This window comes from Semicossyphus pulcher, unplaced genomic scaffold (genome assembly GCF_022749685.1).
Source record: "Semicossyphus pulcher isolate SPU_LCO1_2020_fin unplaced genomic scaffold, fSemPul1.0.p SCAF_12, whole genome shotgun sequence".
NCBI lineage: Eukaryota > Metazoa > Chordata > Actinopteri > Labriformes > Labridae > Semicossyphus > Semicossyphus pulcher.
This window is the reverse complement of record NW_027211626.1, coordinates 30,498,156-30,514,510: the sequence shown is the minus strand read 5'-3', so window position 1 is coordinate 30,514,510 and position 16,355 is coordinate 30,498,156. Positions and strand designations below refer to the sequence as shown.

Below are 16,355 nucleotides of genomic sequence, written 5' to 3'. Positions count from 1 at the left end.
TTCTTTAAGAGGCTCCTCTGTCCTCCACTCGTTACCTGTATTAATGGCACCTGTTTGAACTCGTTATTAGTATAAAAGACACCTGTCCACAACCTCAAACAGTCACACTCCAAACTCCACTATGGCCAAGACCAAAGAGCTGTCAAAGGACACCAGAAACAAAATTGTAGACCTGCACCAGGCTGGGAAGACTGAATCTGCAATAGGTAAGCAGCTTGGTGTGAAGAAATCAACTGTGGGAGCAATTATTAGAAAATGGAAGACATACAAGACCACTGATAATCTCCCTCGATCTGGGGCTCCACGCAAGATCTCACCCCGTGGGGTCAAAATGATCACAAGAACGGTGAACAAAAATCCCAGAACCACACGGGGGGACCTAGTGAATGACCTGCAGAGAGCTGGGACCAAAGTAACAAAGGCTACCATCAGTAACACACTACGCCGCCAGGGACTCAAATCCTGCAGTGCCAGACGTGTCCCCCTGCTTAAGCCAGTACATGTCCAGGCCCGTCTGAAGTTTGCTAGAGAGCATTTGGATGATCCAGAAGAGGATTGGGAGAATGTCATATGGTCAGATGAAACCAAAATAGAACTTTTTGGTAAAAACTCAACTCGTCGTGTTTGGAGGAGAATGAATGCCGAGTTGCATCCAAAGAACACCATACCTACTGTGAAGCATTGGGGTGGAAACATCATGCTTTGGGGCTGTTTTTCTGCAAGGGGACCAGGACGACTGATCCGTGTAAAGGAAAGAATGAATGGGGCCATGTATCATGAGATTTTGAGTGAAAACCTCCTTCCATCAGCAAGGGCATTGAAGATGAAACGTGGCTGGGTCTTTCAGCATGACAATGATCCCAAACACACCGCCCGGGCAACGAAGGAGTGGCTTCGTAAGAAGCATTTCAAGGTCCTGGAGTGGCCTAGCCAGTCTCCAGATCTCAACCCCATAGAAAATCTGTGGAGGGAGTTGAAAGTCCGTGTTGCCCAGCGACAGGCCCAAAACATCACTGCTCTAGAGGAGATCTGCATGGACGAATGGGCCAAAATACCAGCAACAGTGTGTGAAAACCTTGTGAAGACTTACAGAAAACGTTTGACCTCTGTCATTGCCAACAAAGGGTATATAACAAAGTATTGAGATGAACTTCTGTTATTGACCAAATACTTATTTTCCACCATAATTTGCAAATAAATTCTTTAAAAATCAGACAATGTGATTTTCTGGATTTTTTTTTTTCTCATTTTGTCTCTCATAGTTGAGGTATACCTATGATGAAAATTACAGGCCTCTCTCATCTTTTTAAGTGGGAGAACTTGCACAATTGGTGGCTGACTAAATACTTTTTTGCCCCACTGTATATGGTATGACAGAATAATTTAAAAAAACAGATATTTATTTAACACATACAGTATGTAGCCATAAAGACAAAACATATGAATATAGTGTTTGTGATCAGATGAAATCAGAGCTCTGGGTCATCTTTGGGCAATCTTTTCCGTTGTATACGTCTTTCCAACGTTACAATGACAGCACAAACTTCCTGCAAAGGAGACATGATGAGATACTGTATGTGTTGTAGAAATGATAAAAGACCATTTAGCATACACATGTATGCAGGATATAATCACTTTAACTGAAATGTTTTCTTACTTGATGATGGCAGGCAGATGGGGGTCTCTACATAAGCCATTGTGGAGGTACCCTAAAGAACCATCAAATTGCTCCAGCTTGACTCGCTCAGCATTCTGGGCACTGACTGCCACCTCATACAGCTGGGTTAGAAAAAAAGATTAATTCTAACTTAAACAAAAACTGATCCTAGAGAAAACACTTCGTTTTAAACACTCTGTTTTAGCTTTAAGGAAAATACCTGCTGAGCAATCTCAATGGGAGCTATGTGATCGTCCTTGGCATGAAGGAATAGGATTGGGCTTCTCATTTTCCTCAAACTGTAGAGTTACAAAAACACATTGCGCTTTACTAGTAATTGTAAATCAAATAGCTTATCAATGTTTGATAATACATAATTTAATATTGGACCGTTATGTATAACCTGCATGTTAGCATTTCATTAAAACTTACTTGTCTTCAGTAGGAAATACAAACTTGTTTTCTGCCCATGGCTCTGGGAAAAAGAAATCCAAACCTGGAAATTTCCAGTAATACTTTGAACAAAAGGAAAATAAACTATTAAAAGGTTGTGTACAATGAAGTAGCAGCCACATAAAATGAACATACCAAATATCAATGTGGTAAGTTAGGTGAGTCTACCCAAGTAAAGGGATGAACTGTTATCTGCTGTTGAGCAACACTGAATGCACCCTCCAGGATCACACCATCAAAATCCACACCTGAAAAAAAGAGAAAATACTAAGCATATTAGAATGATGGAATGATTCCCCCTATTTCTTTTTGCCAAAATCCCTAGTACCAAAACCTACCTTGCTCAGCCAGTTTACCTGCAGTGTTAGTGGACACTCTGCACAGAGAGATAAGAACAACAGCTTCAGTTTCTCCCCTTTGTGTATTGTTGGTAATAAAAGTTTCCTTTTCAACTATCACTGACTGTAGCAGCTTTATTGTAGCTGTGGGCTAATTTCAATCCGTCTGCCATGAATGTAACATGTATTTTGAGTCAGATTTATTTGGTATAACTGTTTAACTAAACATTTTACTCTATAAAAGACAAATGAAAAGAAGGACTCTTAGAACTCTGTCAAGTTCCGCTAACAGTTACAGTTAAAACAATTTCTCCTAACAGTTTCAGAAAATTATTTTTCTCAATTGTCTTGAATTTGAATGTTATTGCTAGAAATGACTGTATTGAATATGGTGAGATCAGGCCACATTATGAGTATGCAGCGAGGTCCTTCTCCTGAACATGCTCCAATCCCAGTCAACAATCACAGAGATAGGAACTCAACTGTGTGTTTTCTATCGATCTTTGATTAATTTAAAGTTGTTTTTTACACTGCTGCATTGCACCAATAACCTGTTGATACATGTTGTGTTTCTGTGTGTGTAACTCTTCATATCATCTTATCAGCCATGTGATCATCACTAGTGTACAATGCTAGGATGCTGTTCTATTAAATAAATCTGACATAAATAGAGCAATTGTATATTAATTCAGGAAAATACAATGTGCATCAAAATCAGTTACTACAACAGTAGCCTGACTAATTTACTAAAGTAAGAATCTCCTCTTAAGTAAAATGCTGTTGTTTGGAAGAGTTTCCTTACTGACCCAGTGCCAAGAGAGTGTCCCCAGACAACCACCAGGCTGTTTCCACTGCGTGCTTTCACCCAGTTGTACAAGTAGAGGATATCAGTGGTCATCCCAGCTTCAGTTGGCTCTCCGGTAGAATCTCCAAACCCTGCCAGAGTTTCTCACATCAACCGCTGTGCACCGACAGATCACACAGCTGATCTTTGCTGCCACCAGGTGGCAGCAGCGGAACTGGAGATCCAGCCCTAAATGCTGACCTTAAATTGAACTATTGTCTTCTGTGTGCTTTACAACAAACAACTCATCAAGCACGACTGCATTACTCTACAGTAATCATATGGTTGCAAATGATACTAAATCAATGTGAGAAGGTTATGTGTTACAGTCAATGAGAAAGCATAGAAGCATAGGGGTGGAAAATATGTTTAGAAGAAGAGTTATAAATCTTAATTTGCACCAACCTCTGTATTCAGGCACCAGCACATGGTAATCGAGTGCACTCAATATCTGTTGACACATAACGCTTATTTGTCATCTGAATGGCTATAAATACTTTCATACCTTTATTAGACCTCCAAAAGATTGATACGTTTATGTTGGTGATCACTCACTTTTGCCACTCTCACACGATGAGGGGCGGCCCTGTGGAAGGATTCAGAAACAACATTGGTGTTTCCAAAAAAACAAAAAAGACAAATACGTCTAGCTGTGTGACATTTTTACTATCTGCTTTTTTCAGAGTAAACTATAACACAAATGCATTATTTATGTTACCTTGTGCCTGTGTTCCCATGAAGATATATGAAAACTGGACTTCCATCACCTAAACTGTTCTGGTACCATGCCAAGTCCTTCCCCTGTGCCTCTTTCCACAGATTATCAGGGACGGTGTGCCTTGAAAAGTTCAAAACAATACACTAACATGGAAACACAACTGATAATTGGTAAATAAAAGGTCTTAACCTTTCTATATCAATGGTAGAAATAGAGATGACATTTTTGGGGGGGCTTGTGCTCACCATAAACCAAGGGAGATTCCTTCCTCTGATGTTAAGTACATGTTGATGGTGTGATTAAGAGAGAAATCTGCAGGTTGGCTGAGGTCAACAAAGAATGGCACCCTGACTACAAACAGGAAAAAGAGAGGTGGGCCCATTATTGTGAGCAATGTTAGGACTTACAGTACTTCCAAGAGGCAGAAAGGAAATTGACTTACTTCTGTAAGCGTAAACAAGGTGCTGGATTAACTCGGAGAGTTTTGTCAGCGAGAAAGGCATCAAAACGAAGATAACAAAGAGGGCAAATAAGCCTCTTTTCAACCACCATCGGGACCTGAGAACAGACATAGGGTGAGAATAATAGTAAGATGCTCCCAGTAGTCATATTGGTTTTATTATGAAATTCATCAAACCAATGTTATCTTCATCTGCTGTCAGTTAAGGCAGGTGACTGTCTTGGGACTCTTAATAAGTCTCAAGTTGAGGTAATTTATTTATTTAATGGATTGTCATTTTTATAACCAAGCTAGTTAAAGGGACAGTTCGTATTTTTTGGATTTTTTTTAACTACGTATAGTAGATAACATTCAGCCAGTCCCTGTTGGGTCCCAGCGAACAAGATTCCAGCTGGATCATTCCGCGTTGGTTTTGCATAATCCTCTTCAGAAAATTGATCGGTGCAGATGTGGAGCTGACTCAACAGACCTCTCTGTAATCTATAAGGTAAACAGGACGCTTTGTTTAAACAGTCAAAATACAAGCACCAACAGTGATATCTTCAGAAAAGTGAAGTTTGATTTCAGTCTGTGCTAGCCGCCGCACTTTCTGACACAAACAGCTGACATACGACATAATACACTTAACGGAATGCATAGGAAAACAATATCTTCTAGACCCACCATGAATGGCACTTCGTCCTTTCCATAATATTGTATTTTCTTTTATTTGTTGTCTCTTCTACAAACCGCTGACCCAAACAGCTGATCCTATACTGTGAACTGCATACATAGCAAGACATAGTGCCGAGGGAAAGGGCTGTCTGACATCAATGTGAAACAGGGACAAAAAATAAAATACAGCGTACACTTAGACTAAAATGTTTGTTTATATGTAGGACTCTTTTAAGTGGCTAAAGTGCGTGGTACTCCTGACCCCGTCTGCAGCGGTGCTTAGCTTAGCATCCGTGTAGGAACCCTGGCCGGCTTCTCCTCACAGGGACCATGCTGACTGTTATCTACTGTACATAGTACACTTACTATTGACTGATTGAACACTTCAAAAAATCCGACCTATCCCTTTAAGAGCAGGGTTAAGTGATTAGCAGTGTAAGGAGCACTATGCATCACCATCTATTCATGTAACAATACTTATTACAGATTATTGGTCAATTTAAATCCCAGATCACCTTGTGCTCCCAAATCAACACATTTCCAAACTGAAAAGTGTCGAATGATCCTGCCTTTTTATTTTTACCACTTTACATGCGACCTCAGCTGCAATTGTTCTTCATTTTTGCTGCAGAAGTTTCTTGATGACTCAGGAATTGTGAGGCTCCTAACATGGTTTTCCTGAAAATATTTTCATTCACTGACTTTGTAGTTTGGTTAACGTTTCTTTCCCAAGTGAAGAGTGTGTAATAGCATCCTAAATGGGACTCACTGCAAATGTCTGACTGTGAGTAAAAGCATCAGCATTCATATGACCCAATCCCTTGCTGAAGTTGACAGCCTCCAGATAGGTATTCTGCTCAGTCTGTTGCTAGTCAAAGATGTAACATTCAGAGTCATGAGAATACAATTGTCGTTGCTGCTTTCAATGTATTTTAAGTAAAATACTGTGGATCATTAGTGAGCTGAAAGCAGTAATCTCAGTAACCATTGAGGTGAGCTCCAATACTGAAAGCTACTGATTCTGTCGGTGACAGTGGGGATACAGTACAGTGCAGTTTGAAAAATACATAATTTTGAAAATGTGTTTGTAGATGTACTGAACTCTTCTATGAGGTATATCAATGGGGGATGAGGATGTGGATGACTTTGTTGAGTGGTGCAAAATGACACCTGCAACTCCTTTGAGGCAAAAATAAAACAGAAACGATCCCAGTGTAAGTGGTTCAACAGAGGTACACCCATTAGCATATACAGAGCTGCTCCACACATCCTGTTCGAGTGTGGCCACAGCATTTATATGGAGACAGAGAGTGAAGAACTGAATAATCTAACCATGGCTATCATTGGAGTCAGTCTTGACACCCGAGGCAATAGCAGATAGAGGATGCTATTCAGACTATTGCCAATTAATGGACAATATATCCCGCCCCCTCCATTAACAATCTAATCAGCCAGAAGAGCCCTTTTAGTCGAAGAGCGATTTCTTCACACTGCCTGAGGGAAACATATAGGAGGTCCTTCATTTCAGCAGTCATTTGTCCAGAGTTAACACTTTTACTTTATTATTATTCACTTCTTCTCTTTAAGATGTCCAAAAGCTCTAAACAGATTTGAAAAGAATTGACAACTTTAGTGTGATGTAATGCAGTCTTGAAGTTGATGTATTTTTCCATCAAGGGAAATAACACACATCAACCTGATATCCTACGTAGTTAAAGGACAGGTAGGCTAATACAAATTGTTGAGCATTTCAAGTATCTGGGCTTAATCATGGATTCTAATTTAAATTTTAAGAAACATTAAACATGTCTCCAGAAATGTGAGAGCTAGCCTAATGAATTTGAGACACATCAGGCATTTACCTTTAGCACTCAATTATTATCACTAGAGAGACCAGGGCATCAGCAAGAGGGGACTGTTCAGCTAAATTTAAGAAAACTGCTTTTGGACAATCAGCATTTTAAGTAAGAGCAACAGAAAGGTGGAACTTAATCCCCACCCATACCAGAGGCTGCACAAGTTTAAGTATTTTTAAAACAAAACTTGGCTTAAGGCAAACCAGTCATGTGATCACTGATTTTGACCTTTGTATGGAACCGTCCCCCAATATGGAGAGAAGGAAAGATATATTTGCAATGTATGTTGTGTTTATGTTATACACTGTTTGTTAAATTTGTTTATCTGTATCTGCTGAACTTTTTTGGACTGTTAATCTGAATTGTTTGTATTGTAATGTACGTTTTTTAGATCTTCCTGCCCAGGAACCACATACGTAGCTAACTCTGGCCCAACAGTTGTATTGCGCACAGTCCCTGTCAAATAAACTAAACTAATCTTTGATTTACTGGACAACCGCTCAAAAGAACAGGTGTCCATTCTTTTTGGTAGTATTCTAGTAATGTTCAGATTTCATAATACTTCCAGGAATTGTATTACAATCTTTGCATTCAAGTGCCCTTTCCACCTCTTTTTTCTTTATAATACATAATCATTTGCTATTTTTTTTTCTTTTATGAAGATGTATTTAATACATCCTTTTACCAAAAAGTTTCAACTGATAAAAATGGAGGACTGTCCCTTAATTATTAGGATCTACCTGGGTTGTGTCCCAATGTTGCCACCCCTTCTAACATGCTTAATGTACTTTATACATTTCAGCTAACTGATCACTGCCAGAAAAAAACAAAACAATCGTCAACTCTCCCCTACAATCTTGCTTTGCTGAACAGGAAGTTAACGGCAAAACCACTGCCATACGCAGCGATTTCCTTACAGAGGGCGTTTTACATGACAATCTCAGTAGTCAATTCCCTATGGTGCGGAAAATACAGATTACCAATATGTGAAGTTAAAGCTAAGCTAGCTAACTCACGGTGTCGCCTCCCTCCTCTGGACTTCGCTGGCTGTGGAGGATTTATTATCCAGTTTAACGACCCGTTTCCTCATCGTGTAACGTCTGTATTATCCAAGTAAAATGCACTTTTAAATATAAATTCAAACGTCCAGTCAACGGCTCTCTTACACTTGGTGGCTAGCATAAAAGTTTGATCAAAGTACAATCAGAGATGGTAGCAGTTTAACCAGGGGTTAAGGTAGTACTGATTGGCATACTGTATAGTTTATCACAAAGCCCAATACACGTTTCATATGACGCTACCTTAAAACAGGGCACACAGTATACTGTTTATTCGTCTCATATTTCTCGTCATTATCCAAAAATGATCTGGCACTGAAAGTAATCAGACACAAGAAGCAGGCTCTTGCAGTGAAATTACAAATTAGCTTTAATAACACAAATTACGATTTCAGCAGAAAAAATGTTTAAAATAGGCTATATACAGTATATACCTCAATTATGGTACTGTTGAAGGTCTTCTGAGAGTGAAATCCTGTTGTTTTAATAATTTATTTTGTATAAATTGATAAATAATTACTGATGATGGAAAGCATAAAATAGGTTGTCCAGTATAGTTTTAGGAACTTGGAGAATAAATGTCAAGATGCACTGAAGTTGTTCAGGATGCTCAGAGTAGTTCACCCTACAGGTCCTTTCATCTATCATCTGTCTCCATAATTATAACATATTTTAATTGAGATGTGCCATTTTCCACCTTATACAATCTGTGTGCTCATTTAAACATAGTAAATGCACCATTGAAAATGTGGGAACAAATATACTAGCAAGCAGTACAAAACCTTAGGACACAGCAGTCTTCCCACATCCCCATTAATAAGCTCTATACAGGGGCAATGTTAATGCCAGACCTTGACGGATCTGTTGAGCACATATGTACTTTGTGTACACTCACATTACTCTGATTAAACCTTACATTTTCTAAGGGAAAGATCAAATTATTACTTTTCTGGTATAAAATCTGATATCAGCACCACGCTGGGAGCATACACTGAGCACTGAGTGTCGGTTAGGTTTTCCATTACATGGAGCAATATGTTTTAGATTTGTGGCAGCAGTTACTGTGTTGATGTGTTCGGAATAAATAGCAATATAATCCTCCACAGGAATAAACAGAGGATGAACTGTCTGGAAGGTTAACATGGGCAAGAAATTGCATCAAGCCAGACATGTTTTGGAGCAAGTAATAGTAACACATTCAAATTAATATGCTTTCTAATACATCACATGTCTCAAGAACCTAACCATTGGAGGGAAAATCAAAAATCTCATCCATTTCCCACTTGAATAGATTGAAAAAGTGAATTCTCTGATATGACAAGGACTTTTGAGAGGACAAACCAGGGCAAGTAAGCAGTAACTATAGACATTTCCTACAGTGTTTGACAGGTGATCTTTGGAACAGAAATGACTGCAACAACTGCTTATGGTCGTCTCTCAATCGGAAGGTTGGGGGTTTGATCTCTGACTTCCACAGTCACATGTAGAAGTGTCGTTGGGCAAGACACTGAACCCCAAATTGGTCCCGCTGGCATAGCCATCGGACATAAATGCATAGATCCTGAGTGGAACTTGAAACTTAGGTCATTGCCATCAGTGTGTGAATGAGTGTGTGAATGGGTGAATGTGACATGTAGTGTAAAAGCAGCTTTGAGCGGTTGCTACACTAGAAAAGCATTATATTAGTACAGTCCATTTGCTTCGGACAAATAAATGTGTCACCAAAATAAAAAAGAGGATTTTATAGATGACTACTTCAAGAACCGTGCTGCTTTGGCTCTATGGGGGAACCAGCAGAGAGGACGACACTCTGTGTAGTGGAACCCTCAGGTAGCTGCTGCGTCAGGTACACACCAAATGTCACCTAAAAAAACAAATCAGGCAACATCATTATCTTTTCATGCACAAATACTTCACCCGCTCACAGCTGCTAACACTTACACACACAGTATCTTTCTACAGATGCTCTAATTGTTTTTGACTGACCTTCCCGGCTCGGTAGGCCGACAGAGAAATTAGCGGCTCTTTTGTTCTGGTCCCAGTATCTTGGTCCACTCCAACCATCTGGCACCTTCCACACTGCCCTGTGATCTTTAGGTTAATCACACAGGGAGCATATTCATTTTTGAGAGATCTGCTTTCAATGCATCTGAAGATTTTATTATTTATTTCAGTGTCAGCTCACCACAAATCGAGTGTTGCCAATAACCAAGTGTGACCAATTATCCTCCTCAAATGGTTCTACTCCAGCGATGACTAAATTGGCTCGGAAGCGGCTAATGACATTCTGTGTATCGAGGATCTGATCACCCTCAGAATCGTCCTGCCTGAGAAAGGGAATGTGGAAATTGCATGTTATTTTGCTACACTATGTAAATTATCCACTGTAATGTAAATGTACGGGTGTCAACGCATCCTGATGTTTTTCACTGGAGCATTGCATATTTTGAATAACACATCATGTGTTCAAACCTGCTGCTCATTAGTTTCTGAATGAGCTCCACACTTGCACGGTTGATCATGAGATATTGAGCCTCATTCACCAGGGAGAGGGACGTGGAGGTGGCATCTAGAAGGGAAAGACTTTGTATTATGACAGTGAATTCTTCTATTTGAGAAAAACATGAAGCTCTAATATAGAAGGTGAGAAATTGTTAATATTGATCAAAATGTGCATTTACAATACATTATACCCAAATTAGGAGTAGGCAATATGATTAAAATGTTCTACAACTGTATTTTTTAATTTGAAACAGGGATCTTAATATAAACTTTTAAGGCTACAATTAGTCTTTGAATTGCTTTTAAAATGTATATTTGAACATCTACCATTCAATGACAACAGGGCAAGCTCCATGGGCAAGAGACATTTTGTGATTCAATCAAAAGGTCAGGAACAGGTACTGGAATTGAATTGTTTAGTCAGAAATGTTTGTGATTTAGCAAATATTCTTAAAGATTTCGAAGATTTCAGTTTTGTTCTGAGTACACTTCCCAATTTAAACAGACGTATACGGTTGGCTCCCTTTGCTACAGTTGTAACTCTTGAGTTTCCTTGCTGACAGTCGTTTGCCTTCATCTGAGCGTCATATTTGTTTCTTTTTCTTTGGATTTTCACTTATTTTTGAAGTTGTATCTGTAGTCATGGATCTTTTCTTTGTTTGTTCAGCCATAGCAGATTACTGTTTACTCGCAACACTAGCAGAATCCGGAGATTCAGCTGCTTAGCTCCGCCTACCCTCTCCGGCAGACCAACCACTGCTGCTGCAAAACGCGTCACTAACTGGGACACACTTGTGATTTTTTCCGCAAATGTCACCACAGACACCCAGTACGTAATAATACTATATTGCAAATGCAAAGCTTTCATCAGCGGGCCATAGGCTCAATCCCCATTGTGTTACCTCATTCGGCGATAGATAGTGACAGACATTTATTTACAATTAATTCATAAATTGATTTTAATTAATTTACAAAATCTTCGAGATTATTACTTTAAGGTGCAATTTAAAAACGGTTTATAGATAAAACTTACAGAAGGGGTTAAGTAAATCCAGTGAACAAAAATAAATATCACACGGATGCAGCAACCCTGTGAATTCAATTATGCCAAAAAAGGAGCCCTGTCAGCACTGTCAGAAAATGGACTTATACTGTTGTAGAAATTTAAGATAAGATCATCTTTATTGATCCCCCATTGGGGGAAATGAACTTGTTAAGGGGGACACTTCTCACTTAATCCACAAGTTTACTTGTTTGAAGAGTACTATTCAGACAGTGAAAACAGTTGTATTATGTCTTCAGTGACTTGGAGGAGCTTCCTAAAGGTTGAAAGAATAACACTGTTGATGTCATCAGGATTACCTCAGCAAGTGTTTGGAGACTAATAAAATAAAAAATAAAAAAATTAAAGACGTAGGCCAGTTGTTCTCAGTCAGGTATATTCAAATTAAAGATGTATTCACTAGTGAGCTTGACTCATATCAGGGACTAAAAAGTCAGAATATTTTGGGAGACTTGTGGCAGATAGATAAAAAAAAAACCAACCAAAAAAACAAAGCTCCTTCAGAGATGGAAAACATCTTACAACTGTTAAAAGGCTGAGTAAAACTAAACATAACAAAAAGGTCTACCTAAAAACAGCATATATAAACATCCTGGACGCTGGACACTAAACCCTATTCACTGTTATATATCAGTGCACTTTTTATCCAGTTTTTGTGATTTTTTTTTTCTTTATTAGTTGACGTACTCATGATCTGACATGCTTTGCCTGAATTTGACATGTTTTTGTGTGAATTTCACAACTTTTTATTTATTTTTTAAAAACGCATTCTTTTAAACAAAGTAACCTGCAAGTAAAAGAAAAGTTAAAAAGCACAACATTTCTAAATTCAAAGTTCCCAGAGGAAAGGATTGCAAGGTCAAAGCCACAACAACCAGATATTACTTGCAGGAAATATAATCTTGCATTGGTCATGTACAGTATAACAGATAAATCCAGGGTAAACAAATAAGAGCAAGGCAGAAAAGGTGAAATGATTATATAGGTACCTCCAGTAGGACTCTTCTTCATTTCTCGGGTAAAATCAGGACTTAGTCTTATCAGACGGCATGGCTGTCCAAGGAAGTCTGAAAGCCACGATGCAGCTTCATTCCCACAGTCGACAGTCTCCACCCTGGAGGAAGGAGGAGGATTATGTTCAGGAAGCCCCCGAGGGAAATCTACAGAGTTTGATGCTGCCTACTGCTTGGTGCAATAACTTATCTAAGAATCACTGGATGAAAAGCTGTTTTTAAACTTTTGACTCATCATGCAGGTCTCTGAGGAGATTAATATCATCTCTGCTTATTGTTTGAAAAAGAAAAAAAAGGTTAATAAAAGGGACTTCCTAAGTAAAATCCAGAGCTGGAAGCCTATCAGAACAATGGAGTAAGAGAATGTATTAATATGACTGAAACATGCATAACAAAGATATATGTCGCAGTATCTCCTGTAGGTGCTGCTCTGCTTTAGATGTTTTTACATTGCCAACTCACCTGTCACCACAAACTTTACTCTGGCACACTTGATAGCTTGTGTTCATTGGAGTGTTTTGTTCCAGGGGAACCGAAATTGTATCCATACCTGCGGAGCAATAAAAAAAATAAAAAATTCAATAACAATTTCTAGCAGAAATCCAACTGATGGGAATTTGTTTTGGTTAAGCAATGTGTTTATTTTCAGTGAGCCGCTGGCAGACTGTCTGACCCGATGTTTGCAGGAGCAATTTGTCTGAGGGTAGATGGACTTTTGGGTGAATGAGACATAAACGCTGCTCTCTCTTCTGACTCAGGCACACGCCGTTTCCATTCACCACCATCCAGCCTCTGTCATACAGTAAACCCAGTGGTCCCACTGGCCAGTTGTGGACCTGCATGACGAACAGCACATAATGAAATCACTACGGGAGGGGGAAAGAATAGAAGAGACAGAAACAGAAAATATGAATGAAAGAAATGTTTGGCTAATTGTCAAACCTCATATGCTCCACAAGATTTGATGGGATAGATGTACATGTTGGTCAGAGTATGAGCCTCCCTGTGGCTGCTTGAGTCTCTGTGTACAAATCCCCTCAATGATGCTTCTGCAAGCTTCTTCTTCTCATCTACTTTTTCTCTATTGGAGATTTTGATTGGATAGTCTTCATATAGGGGTGCTGCTGTGACTGTTTTTAGCTTCTCTAGTCTGTCTTGGTCCAATGTGAATGGTTTTTCTAAGAAGCACTCAGCAACAAAGTTCAAGAACTTTTGACAGTCTTCGAATGTTGACATGTAGCCAAAGGACACACGAACTGATCCGGTAGGCTGGCCGTCCACCAGGTCCATGCTGTCTCCGCAGACATGGCCGGCCTTAAGTGAATAACACAGTGTTTTTATTCTACTGGCACAACCAGACCTTGAGTTTTTCTTATTCCATGATCTCCTACCTGCAGGTTTCTCCTCATCTGCAGATCAGTCATCCCAAGGAAATACTGACAGGCCCCAGTGTTGCAGAAGCAGCCTGTTCTCACATGAATGTTGTAAAGACTGGCCATTCTGTCCACCTGAGGGCAAAAGAGGAATTGTTTCATTTTCACCAGCACTGCCTACGCATAAACATGCAGTAATTAAACAGCTGTGAATTGTGATAAATCCTTTTATTGAATGCACCTGAGAGTATCCTATTATTTGTCCATGAGAATCCACGAGGTTGAAGTTTAGGATTGCACCCTGTGTGCTTGGACTCTCAAACTGGCCTTCAGTGTATATCTGAGCCACTGGTCTCCCGTTGCCATGGCAAAGACTTGACAGCAGCATGTAAGTGTAGCGTGCCAAACCAAACGTATGCTGTTGGATGTTGTGCATGCCCCCTGAAGGCAAAAAAGGGATGAAGAAGAGCATGATGTTGATGTTAACCTGAAGAATATTACCATTTTCAACAACTTCCATATGCATGATAATTAATCTATTACATAAGTGTTGTAATGTTTTTCTGTGAATCAACATACAATGTTACAGTACCTGTGATCCTGTAAAGAGCTTCAAATCCATGATTTACAGCAATGATGTCCAAGAAAGAGACCGTCCCATCTTCAAATCTTTATCAGAGAGGGAGAAAACACTGCATTTCAGAAGAAGGATGCAAGAGCTATTGAACAACTGTGAGGTTTAAGGAAATATCTAGGATTTGGCAGGGTTACACAGTACGCTACCTGTCAGAAATGTTTAAAGCATGCACATAATAATCTTCTCCAGAAAGGTAAGCTGCTGCTGTGCCTCCTCCAAAATAAGTCTTTTTTAGTGTGCCTGCTGCATCGTTGTGGACAAGAAGGGCCCCCAGACCTGTAGGAAAACCAAACATCTTGTAGAAGGAGATGGGAATGAAGTCAGCGGGGCAGTCCTGCAAGTTTAGAGGGGAACAGCTGACATGGGAGGCTGCATCAAGCAGCACAAACCATCGGCCTTGGTGGGCACATGCTGGGTAAAGGTGTCTTGCCTGGATGCCTTTCACATGGCTCAGGGGATACTTCCGCCCACAGAAGTTGCTCTGTGCTGGGTAGCAGAAGAGGTGCGGTGTCCGGCAAATAACATCTTCACCTTGAGCAGCATCCTTTGCCCTGTTTTCGACATCCTGCGGGGATACAGGCAATGTAACTACCCCCTTGCCAGAAGTCAGCCCTCTTATGCCAACTACAGAAGTATGGCTGTCAGTTAGGTAGCAGAAGTGACTCCCCGCTTCACCCTCAGTCTGTGGCATCCAGGGAAAGCTCTCAGCCACTAATTTGAGAGCTGCTGTACAACCAGAAGTGAAAATCACAGAGTACTCCTCAGGGGTCACGTTAAAATGCTGTAATAGCCTGTAAGAAAATGTTCCAATTTTTACTGATTTGATCCAGCAAAGTACTATTCAAAGAAGTCACATGGGCCCCTTATAAAGGCTTATGATAGACTTTACCTGTATCTGACCCTCTCAATGGTGTCATGTGTCAATCTACTGCTGGGGTTATGGCTGTGTGGGTTTCCTATTGGGACATATTACAATGCTTAAATGCTTTCATGACTAAAAAAATTAATAAATAAAAATAAAAGTAAAACTTCGACGATCGTGTGTCGTATCTCACCGTAAACATTCCTTGAAATGTCCTGGCTGTAGTCCCTAATCAGAGACTCTGGATACAGAGTAGTTGCTGCATGATCCAGATATGTTATTCCTGTTTACAATAAAAGAGCAGCTGTAAACTGACGTCCATGCAAACTGAGTGATCGCACCGACGGCTTGCCTGTCACTTCTGCTCATGACAGACCACAATCATTACCTTTTATCCGCGTGAACTCCTGCTCAATCATGTCTTGTAAGTTTTCCCCATAACCATATTGATTCCAGACTTGTTTAAAAGTTTCAAAAGTGCAAAGTTTGTGGAAATCCATTGATCGCTTTCAGCTGTACAGAGCTGCCGACAACACAGCAGAGCTGCTTTTAGAGGCGTGTCAACACACAGCTTATGTCACTTATTGACATTATTCAGGGTCTAAGTCCGGTGAGCGGGCGGCAGCTGGGCTATAATAACCTCGTGCACTCGGGTGGTATGACGGTTATACAGATTTGACGTAGGACAAGGTAATTCAGTAACTTTTACAACAACCACCGAAGAAACCACAGACTGAATACAAGAGGACAGTCCGTCGTAACCAAAACTACTGCTAGTGTGGTCACGTGACTGGCAAGTTCATATCTCTGCTAACAGCGGATAATAGGGCTAGCAAATAACATTTTACCCTCGGTAACATTAGCTAG

At 39.9% G+C, this 16,355-nt stretch overlaps 2 protein-coding genes across 3 annotated transcripts; both read right to left on the bottom strand.

The window, feature by feature from the left end:
* Nucleotides 1-1,376: 1,376 nt before the first annotated feature.
* On the bottom strand, nucleotides 1,377-8,140 carry LOC138588794 (lysophosphatidylserine lipase ABHD12). Of its 2 annotated transcripts, none has more exons than XM_069659045.1 (13): nucleotides 7,997-8,140; nucleotides 4,453-4,568; nucleotides 4,256-4,361; nucleotides 4,011-4,130; nucleotides 3,848-3,878; nucleotides 3,698-3,743; nucleotides 3,255-3,384; nucleotides 2,449-2,486; nucleotides 2,279-2,358; nucleotides 2,090-2,172; nucleotides 1,878-1,956; nucleotides 1,658-1,779; nucleotides 1,377-1,547 (listed from the first exon to the last, which is right to left on the bottom strand). In XM_069659045.1, the coding sequence occupies exons 1-13, from the start codon at nucleotides 8,068-8,070 to the stop codon at nucleotides 1,526-1,528; spliced, it is 1,047 nt and encodes a 348-aa protein (XP_069515146.1). In that variant the 5' UTR covers nucleotides 8,071-8,140; the 3' UTR covers nucleotides 1,377-1,525. The 2 variants fall into 2 exon arrangements, with proteins under 2 accessions (XP_069515146.1, XP_069515147.1); XM_069659046.1 differs by having other exon boundaries at nucleotides 4,256-4,357; nucleotides 7,997-8,085.
* Nucleotides 8,141-9,379: 1,239 nt separating this feature from the next.
* On the bottom strand, nucleotides 9,380-15,988 carry mocos (molybdenum cofactor sulfurase). The gene is made up of 15 exons (XM_069659179.1): nucleotides 15,877-15,988; nucleotides 15,682-15,771; nucleotides 15,516-15,582; nucleotides 14,773-15,417; nucleotides 14,582-14,658; nucleotides 14,231-14,430; nucleotides 14,008-14,124; nucleotides 13,559-13,930; nucleotides 13,290-13,452; nucleotides 13,079-13,166; nucleotides 12,593-12,717; nucleotides 10,511-10,607; nucleotides 10,224-10,365; nucleotides 10,025-10,129; nucleotides 9,380-9,902 (listed from the first exon to the last, which is right to left on the bottom strand). The coding sequence occupies exons 1-15, from the start codon at nucleotides 15,986-15,988 to the stop codon at nucleotides 9,795-9,797; spliced, it is 2,508 nt and encodes an 835-aa protein (XP_069515280.1). The 3' UTR covers nucleotides 9,380-9,794.
* Nucleotides 15,989-16,355: the final 367 nt, after the last annotated feature.

Excerpts from the sequence above, each read along its gene's own strand:
- LOC138588794 (XM_069659045.1), bottom strand. The coding sequence starts at position 8,070 with ATGAGGAAACGGGTCGTTAAACTGGATAATAAATCCTCCACAGCCAGC. Across the intron at positions 3,744-3,847 it reads ATCGTGTGAGAGTGGCAAAA|ATATTGAGTGCACTCGATTA; the intron begins GTGAGTGATCAC and ends ATGTGTCAACAG. Across the intron at positions 1,957-2,089 it reads GTATTTCCTACTGAAGACAA|TTTGAGGAAAATGAGAAGCC; the intron begins GTAAGTTTTAAT and ends GTAACTCTACAG.
- mocos (XM_069659179.1), bottom strand. The coding sequence starts at position 15,988 with ATGGATTTCCACAAACTTTGCACTTTTGAAACTTTTAAACAAGTCTGG. Across the intron at positions 14,431-14,581 it reads AGCTCTTTACAGGATCACAG|GGGGCATGCACAACATCCAA; the intron begins GTACTGTAACAT and ends TTTTGCCTTCAG. Across the intron at positions 13,931-14,007 it reads AGATGAGGAGAAACCTGCAG|GCCGGCCATGTCTGCGGAGA; the intron begins GTAGGAGATCAT and ends TATTCACTTAAG.